Genomic DNA, 8,657 nt, shown 5'->3' on the forward strand with positions numbered 1-8,657 from the left:
ACCGATGCGTGTTTGAACGAACCGTTGCTTTCGGAATCGAATTATTTTCACAAACGGATGCCGTTTGGTTCATGATTTCCAGTCGTGACAGACGAAGGGTTTTACTGCAGTCATAAGCTGCAGTGACGCGAAGCCGTAAAAAACGTACTCAATTACGCACCCGTACTCACAGCGCAGTGCGAGAGGGAGGGGTGTGGTGGTTATGTAGCGTTCAATAAATCGCAAAATACACAAATGTGGACCGCGACCGCGAGCGCAATGCAAAACACAAACACATGCACACAAAGAGCTCATAGAAGAAAATGGTGATCTCAGAGTCGGTCATCTCGAACGTTTCCTGTGACCTCTGGTACTGCTCTAGTTTCTGCCCGTGCCACCCCCCTCTCTCTATTTTTTCCGTTCAGACGGCAGGGACCGGCGGCTAGCTTATTCACTAGCTCGCGGGCGTGCTGCACTCAGACAGGTCTGGGTCATGCCAAGCTAAGCCCCTCTTCCTCTCATTAAAGAGCAGCCGGGTAATCGCGGTTAAGCAGCTGCTTGACTCGTAATGCAGAACAGCAAACATCACGGGCGTTCAAGCCACCTCTTACAGACGCCAAAGGTGGATGTGCAGGAAGACATCAGGTCCCACTTTGCGCTTTGACAATTATTGTAACCTTAAATGCACTGAGCAAAACACACCCACTTACCCTTAAAAGAAATTTGCAACATTGCTCATGAAGTTTAAATATGTGTATGAGAAGTTTCTTCTCAGAAGCAATTGGGTTTCCATTCATCTCATTGTTTTTTAGGAGAAACAACTTAAGTATTACCGAGGTGTCACTTCGGTTTTTTTTCACTACCTAATGCTGAATCTCCAGACACCTTCCAACGAGGATAGTCGACTAGCAAGATTTTCTGTCGCGTGAACAGAAGTGTGGCTGTGTTTTACTTTTACCTCAGAAATATAGCACATCTCTCTTACCTGACTTCCAACCCCTGACGTCTTGGGAAATCTTGTCATTTGTTTTCCTGTTTTCTGGTCATAATATTTCATACAGAACCACCAGCACGTGTTTAATAAGTTGTCGTATTTCTCTGGATGTAACAAAACTTGCAAGCTGTCTTAAGGAGCGTCTAACAGGAAAAAGATGTGCTTGTAAAAGTCATGTCGTGACGGCGATCTTCCGTCTGTCACTCCATCTGGACAGCAGAGATCGCGTCCATCACATTCACAGAGCTGGAAAGAAAGTGAAATGGTGGTTTTAGCACACGCTCTGGGGCTGTGACGCTGGACCTCTGGCGTGTGTAGAAATGGAGCCAGCACCTACTACACTCTTTGTTCTCCACAGTCTGTGAATGCAATTGATCGCCATTGGACATGCTAGTCAAATATATCCCACTGTGTGAGTCCAGTTCATTTAAATATTAAATAATAGTCAAACATGTTTATATGCTTGTGTATTTTTGTCATTGCAATAAACCAAAGAGAAAGATCTATGCAATTGCATAAGCGCGTACATGAGGTATACTTGTGGCTTCTGCACGTTCTCCCCCCTCCAGATGTTTCTCAATGCACCTTTTGATTGTGAGCTTACAGTGGACTGAAGAGGGGGTGAGGGGTATCAAAAAAAGAGGTGAATATGAACAAAATAGCCCCTGGCTCGCATTCTCAGGTTTGGGGGAAGTTAATATTAGCATACCTATTGTTCCTCAGGAGTGGGGTGACAAAAAAAGTGCTTCTCGTTTCAATGCCCCTGAATTGGTTGGAAATTTTCTTTGTGTAAAAAGAAGCAGATTTCCCCGCCCCCGCCTCGCCGCCCGGTCCACAAAAGACGCATTTGCCTGTAGATGTGTGGGGATCCATTGGGAGATCACCAATAAGCACTTCCATCACGCTCTTTAACATAGTCTACGGGTGGACAGCATAGTGCTTGAGAGCATTGTTAATAGCTAACTGGCCATTAACGGCGATAATATTGATTAGCAACCTATTCACAAATAATTGTGAAGAAAAGTTTGTTGGTATGGCGAATGAAAATCGATGAGGGTGAAGCTCACCTTTGTTGTGGCGTTGAACAGGACAACACAAAACCTGAGACTGCATGGTGACTGTATCATCTGTCATAAACTAAATCCATATTTATCCATATGCATTTATATTGACCAAATCTTACTGATCTAGGTGTAAACATGCTGCCATCTCAAGGAAATGAGACGTTTGAACACATTTGAACATCGTTCCTTTCTACATGTTTGAATGATGCTCTGTGAGAGAGGAGCACAGTGGAAGCTGATGTCATTTGGACAGTGAGTTTGTTGTTTTTGAATAAATGCATAAACTTACACAGATCTTGCAGTTCACGTGCTGTAACTGAAATGTGAATGAGAGAGAAAGAGAGAGAGAGAGAGGGGGAGAGAGAGCAGGCAAAACAGAGCGTGCATGTCCTGGCATGTTGAACCGCACATGTTAAGGACACTCAACACCAAAAATGTTAATAATTATAATATTAAATCATTATAGTTATAGTTTATATAATTTTGCTGACTCTGTGTTGGTGCTTGACTGATACAAAATCGATTTCACCAACCGGAGGTTAATGTGGTTATTATAATGCTGGTGTATGTGATGCAATTCAGTTACAAAACGAATACACTAAAATTATTATTATGTTTTTACACAAAATTTAGAAATATCTAAAAACAGAAAGGATGCATTATTCATTCTCAAGACTGTGGAACGACTTTGTCTTTGATGCTTTAGAATCCACAATGGCAAAACAGAAAGCAACCTGGTTATTATTGTTATTTAGGGATTGAATGTCATTGTAAATTTATATGGGGGTAAGAGACAACCTAAATGTGCAAACCTAATGCAAAAATGGACTTTATATGCCATTTACCAAATCCGTAAATGTTGCCTTTATCATAAAATTTTAGCGACTATTATATTGATAATTATTTTGTGCAAAAAATCCAAAACGATCATCACTAGTGAGGACAATGGTGACAAACAATAGACCGCACTGTACCCGAGTATAATTACATAAATCAACACGTCTATATTAATGCACAAACAGAACGCAAAAAGAAACAATAACTTTAATTCACATTAAAAAGTGTTACCCCTCTTTAACCAGACCACAAAAGAAAAGGGCGGGCCGCGCATGAGCTCAATCACCTCCCCTTCCATCCAGAATCCGTCCAATCCGCGCGTCGTATGCAAATCGAAACGCAGCGCCGCACCGCTCACGCCCTTCCCCGGCCGTCCGGGGGTGACGTCATGCGCACATATTCCCCGGTAGCGGCGCGTCTGGCTGCGGCTAGTCAGTCAGACAGAAAACAGCCGAGCAAGTGCACGAGCAGCAAGTGAGGTTGCGCGCTCGAACGGGAATATCGCCACCGCCGGCATTTCAATAACTTCGGGAATAACGCGCTTTCCGCGCTTCGGGATTGCACTGATTTCTTTTTTATGCTCATCGTTTGACCTGGGGAGAGGAAAAGCGCTGCGGTGGGGCTTCGAAACCGGCTCGAGATCCCACCCTCTTTCCGTAAGTTTCCCCTCTTTGTTTGGAGACCTTCCCAAGATGCCCAGTTCGGTGTTCGCGGACATGGAGCGCAACGGCGGCGGGCAGGGGGACGCCCTGGACGACCAGAGAGCCCTGCAGATCGCGCTGGACCAGCTCTCGTCACTCGGACTGGATAACGATGAAAATTTCTTGTACGACAACGAGCCCAGGAAAAAGAGCGTCAACATGACCGAATGCGTTCCCGTTCCCAGCTCCGAGCACGTTGCGGAGATCGTCGGGAGGCAAGGTAACGTCGCTTTAAACCAAAATACCGAATTGGTTCGTGTGCGCACGCGGTTGTATAAGCATGCACGATGTCACTGTAATAATGTTGTCATGTAACGTTACGTGATGCATGTGGCGCGCGTAATGTAGGTTATAGCCTATTTTCAGCTGTACTGCCCTCCTTGCGTCTGACAAAACAAAGGCAAGTAGTTACAGCATTAGCGTAAAACAAGCTTATCTGTTTGCACTTTAATACATCATCACGTTACATACACAACATCCCCTTTTTGTCTATGATACAGGGCCGTTTCCGTAGGCAATGCGTATTTCTTTGTCTCCACGGGCTTTGTTTACACTCCCTGCGCCCTGCGTGTCGGGGATATACTTAACCAGGAAACAGTCAGCATAATTATCTTCTATATCGATTTGTTTTAGTTTGTATCTGACGCGTACTGATCTAAGTCAAGTTGTTGACAGCATGATTTGTGCGTCCTGTTGGGTCGAACTCTTATTTTGCAAAGCTAGGGAAAATCCAAAAATCTGCATGCGTTTTTTTCCTGTGCTATTTTTGACCCTGTATGTCAAGTAGCCGAGCATGTGGTTTGAATTTATGCCGCACCAAAAAAGAAAAGAAAAGTGAATTGTTGTCCCCCATGCGTAGACGAACGCATGCCAGCATATTTTGTTTTGTACCCAAAGTTGTTTATCCATCTGTCTTATTTTTCTTTTTTTTTTTTTTATTTCTTGCCATTATAGGTTGCAAAATTAAAGCCCTGCGAGCAAAGACCAATACGTATATCAAAACTCCGGTGCGGGGAGAGGAGCCGGTCTTTGTTGTAACGGGCAGGCGGGAGGACGTAGCCATGGCTAGGAGGGAGATCATCTCTGCCGCCGAGCACTTCTCCATGATCAGAGCGTCGCGGAACAAAAACAGCAGTCTGAACGGGACCGCCACCGTACCCGGTCCGCCCAATCTGCCCGGGCAGACTACCATTCAGGTGCGGGTTCCCTACCGGGTGGTGGGGCTGGTGGTGGGACCCAAGGGGGCCACCATCAAGCGCATCCAGCAGCAGACACACACCTACATTGTCACGCCCAGCCGGGACAAAGAGCCCGTGTTTGAGGTGACGGGCATGCCCGAGAACGTGGACCGGGCCAGGGAGGAGATCGAAGCACACATCGCCATGCGCACGGGTGGCCTGATCGAATTCACGGACGAGAACGACTTCCACGCCAACGGCACAGATGTGGGTTTCGACCTGCACGGGAATGCCAGTCTGTGGAGCAAGCCCAACTCCAGCGTCACGCCCACCTCGGGTCGCAAGCCTTTCTCCAATTACCGCAACGACAGCTCCAGTTCTCTGGGGAGTGCCTCTACCGATTCCTACTTTGGCAACAACAGCAGCTCCCGGCTGGCCGATTACAGCCCCCCAAGCCCCGCCCTCAGCTATACTGCCTCCAGTAATAGCAACAACAACAATAACAATATCAACGCGAACGGCAACGGGTTCGTCTATGGCAGCGAGGCCATCTCGCCCGATTGCGCCGATCTGCCCTTCGAGTCCTCGCCGGGATTCGACCCCTCCCCCACGCCGCCGGGCCTGATGTGGTCGCAGTACGAGCGCAGCACCGCCACCAAGTCTGCCATTTTCTCTGACAAGGCTTCCACCAATGCCAACGGGCTGATGGCCAGCCAGCGGAGGGCCAACGGCACCAGGTTGTCCCCGCCCCTGCACCAAGCCAACGGCGTCTCGGAGCATCCGCTGGAGCGCCGGGTGCGCAGCGATCCGGGTGGGGGCACCCTCAGCTTCCCCGGCTACTCCCCGAACGGGCTGTCCAACGGCATCGCGGCCCTCTCGGGATCCCATCACCGGGGTGTGCCCTCTGACTCCTCCATCTCCTCATCCTCTTCGTCGTCCTCTTCCTCCTCGTCCGGGACGAGCCGCAAGGGCAGCCGGGACTGCTCGGTGTGTTTCGAAAGCGAGGTGATCGCGGCCCTGGTGCCCTGCGGCCACAACCTGTTCTGCATGGAGTGTGCCAACCGCATCTGCGAGAGGAACGAGCCCAAATGCCCCGTCTGCCACGCTGCAGTTACTCAGGCTATACGTATATTTTCTTAAAATGGACACGCCCCCCCCTTCCTCGACTACGACAGCGATGGAGCAAGCGAGTCCTCTCATGGCTTTATGAAACTCTAATAACGTGTGTTATTGTATGTGTATATACGTATGTATGTAGAGCTGCGGTATCCAAAAAGGGCGAGCCCATCCGGGGCTATGTTCTGTAGCTCGGGACAAATATTTTCAACATCTAATGCATGTTTTAAATATTCAAGCCTAGTATTCAATAGTTTTAGTAAACCGTACACATGAAGTTAAGGACAGCGGTGTCGCCCGAGGTACGCTGGTCGACTGTTAGTAAAAACAAGCCTTTTGATGGAATGTAGTGGTAGCAGACCTCGAGGTTCTGAAATCTCTTCTGGCAGTAACAAAGACCACAGCTTACGATCAAACGTATGGGAGAGAGAACGGCAACATATCCTACACATATATGTATAGATAAACCGACGAGAAATTCCACACAAGTTTTAAATATTCATGACTCATTAATACAGATTGAAGTATTTTATTCTTTTTTGACTTGAAAGATTATATTTCGTATTGCAAAGATGTTTACAGATATTTTAATTTAAGTTCAGTGAACTTTTTTGTAGCTGGGTTCAAATATCTTTTTATTTTTTAGTATGGCCTTACGGCAACGAACACTGTATTGTTTTAATAGCGACGATTGAAACGTGGATGGCAGGCAACTCAGACCACCAACCGTGTATTTGCATTTGAACAGTATTCTGTTGGGATGGAGGACTTCTAGGTTCAGCAAAAAAACAAATGAAAACCCACCGTCTTTCGAATCCGTTTCACCCAGCATATTTTCTATTCAGTAATATAAAGCATATTTTATTCTATATTATTACGAAATGTCGAAATGTATAAATCTTAGTACGTTGGGACAAAAAGGAACCGTTTAAGCTTTCTAAAAATTTGTATGAATTAGATTCCAGTGGGTATCACAGAGTTCTGTTGCGCCACTATACGTTTAGGATTTCTATTTTAATACATTTGTTTACCACTTGTTTATGTATATGTAGGTGAAGTTACTTGAGCGTATATGTACTTTATTGAGCAAAGTTTAAAAACAAAGTATATTTTATTTTATGATAAAAGGCCTTTAACCTCATGGTCAAATACTAATATTATATTTGCTGAAACAAGATTTGAAATGTATCAAGAGTTTTATTTTTCTGACATTTAAAGTTCTACATGATAAAGTAAAACTTAAGTAATGGTGCTACTTCATGTTTTTTTTAAGTATTTCTATATAAGTCCAATAAAATGGTACATGAACTATTGGTGTCGCTTGGGTTATTACCAAATTCTGTATTTACCTGCTCTTGTTTTCTTCTGGTGGAAAGCGTCTTGGTACACCAGGTTTCTTTTAAAAGAGAGAGAGAGAAAATGCTGGCGTCATTTGACGTGTCTCCCCTGCAGCAGCCTGGGGAAATGTTATGTCTGGTTCACACCATAGTATCAGCGTTCGGATCATATCTGTTGTTTTATTACGGCATTAAAAACAAAAAGCTTACCTCAAATAATTGCACCGCCTCCTCCAGGATTTCACAAGAGTGCAATAATGATGAAAACATGAACGTCTGGGGTCTTACATTATGTAAAATACTGTCTGACAGGGATTTACTTTTGTGTGTTGATATAAATGATTCTATCGCCACACGTCAAGGTCAAAGGTTACGCTAAAATCACAGCGATTTAAAGGTCCCATCCAATCCATTGTTTGTTTTCTCAATCCAGGTTTTATTCTTTATTGCTTCAAGAAGGATTTGCAGTGTCATATTTTTTTTGTGTGGAAAGACTGACTTAGAACGTTTAATGATCGGTTTAAAATGGAAAAATTCTGGCTTCACAAACCGGCCCTCATAAACCATACTATTAGGAAACAATTCCAGTGTTAGAAAAAAAGAGCTGACAAGTGTTAAATTCAGAACACGCCCTGGGTTATATTCACAGTTTGACTTCTTAAAGAATAAATATTCCTTGATTTTTAAGGTCCTATTTTGGTTTATGTAGTGTCCAACAACAAGTTTACGTACATACAAGGTGTAAAAACAGTATTATTTTGTTATAATAGGCAGTTTTTCTAACCTTACTTCTTGACTGACTCTCAAATGATTCGTTCGGCGAATCATCCGTCTAATCCCCTCCTTTCCGCCAGCCTACTCTGATCTGATTGGTCAGATGGTCTAGTCTGCTGTGATTGGTCTACCGCGAATGAGTCTCACGAGCTACAGTGTTTGGGGAGAAGACTGAAGTTTTCACGGGCAGTCCTAGCAAAACGTAGGCGGGACTATATGTAGTGACGTACATCCATGGCGGTTCGCGAATCGGACTAGGGATGACTCGTTTGCGTGATTCGGAGTCGACTCCCTTTTTTTACAAGCCAATAACTTTGTTATTCATTCACCTTCGGCTTTACAACTTGGCAGACTGCTTACATTCACACACAACATTACACACCACATGAAATGTAATTTACATGATCTCATGTTATGTACTCTTTAACAAAATTGGAATTGATAGGAAGCAAATATTTTTGACCTATTCAAATGTCCTAGGTTGAATATATGTTTTTGTGTTATGTGTAGGGGTGATGTCACATCAATGTAGTGTTTACATGGAGTGTTTGCCTCCATGATGATGGAAATCTACATTAATGGTCAGAAGTTTAGAGTCACTTGACAGAAATGTTCTGAAGGTGTATCCCTAGTTGATTGAAATTAATTTTGTAAACAAAAATATAGTTGTGCCAACA

At 44.5% G+C, this 8,657-nt stretch overlaps 1 protein-coding gene across 1 annotated transcript; it reads left to right on the forward strand.

Annotated features, from left to right (window-relative positions):
* The first annotated feature begins 3,280 nt into the window (after positions 1-3,280).
* Positions 3,281-7,178, forward strand: mex3b (mex-3 RNA binding family member B). Its single transcript, XM_057347101.1, has 2 exons — positions 3,281-3,795; positions 4,530-7,178. The coding sequence occupies exons 1-2, from the start codon at positions 3,567-3,569 to the stop codon at positions 5,891-5,893; spliced, it is 1,593 nt and encodes a 530-aa protein (XP_057203084.1). The 5' UTR covers positions 3,281-3,566; the 3' UTR covers positions 5,894-7,178.
* The last annotated feature ends 1,479 nt before the right edge of the window (positions 7,179-8,657 follow it).

Source organism: Triplophysa rosa, linkage group LG1 (assembly GCF_024868665.1).
Source record: "Triplophysa rosa linkage group LG1, Trosa_1v2, whole genome shotgun sequence".
Lineage (NCBI taxonomy): Eukaryota > Metazoa > Chordata > Actinopteri > Cypriniformes > Nemacheilidae > Triplophysa > Triplophysa rosa.

Bases quoted from the DNA above. Each gene is read 5' to 3' on its own strand.
- mex3b (XM_057347101.1), top strand. From the start codon at position 3,567: ATGCCCAGTTCGGTGTTCGCGGACATGGAGCGCAACGGCGGCGGGCAG. The intron at 3,796-4,529 runs GTAACGTCGCTT...TTGCCATTATAG, and splicing joins GGAGATCGTCGGGAGGCAAG to GTTGCAAAATTAAAGCCCTG.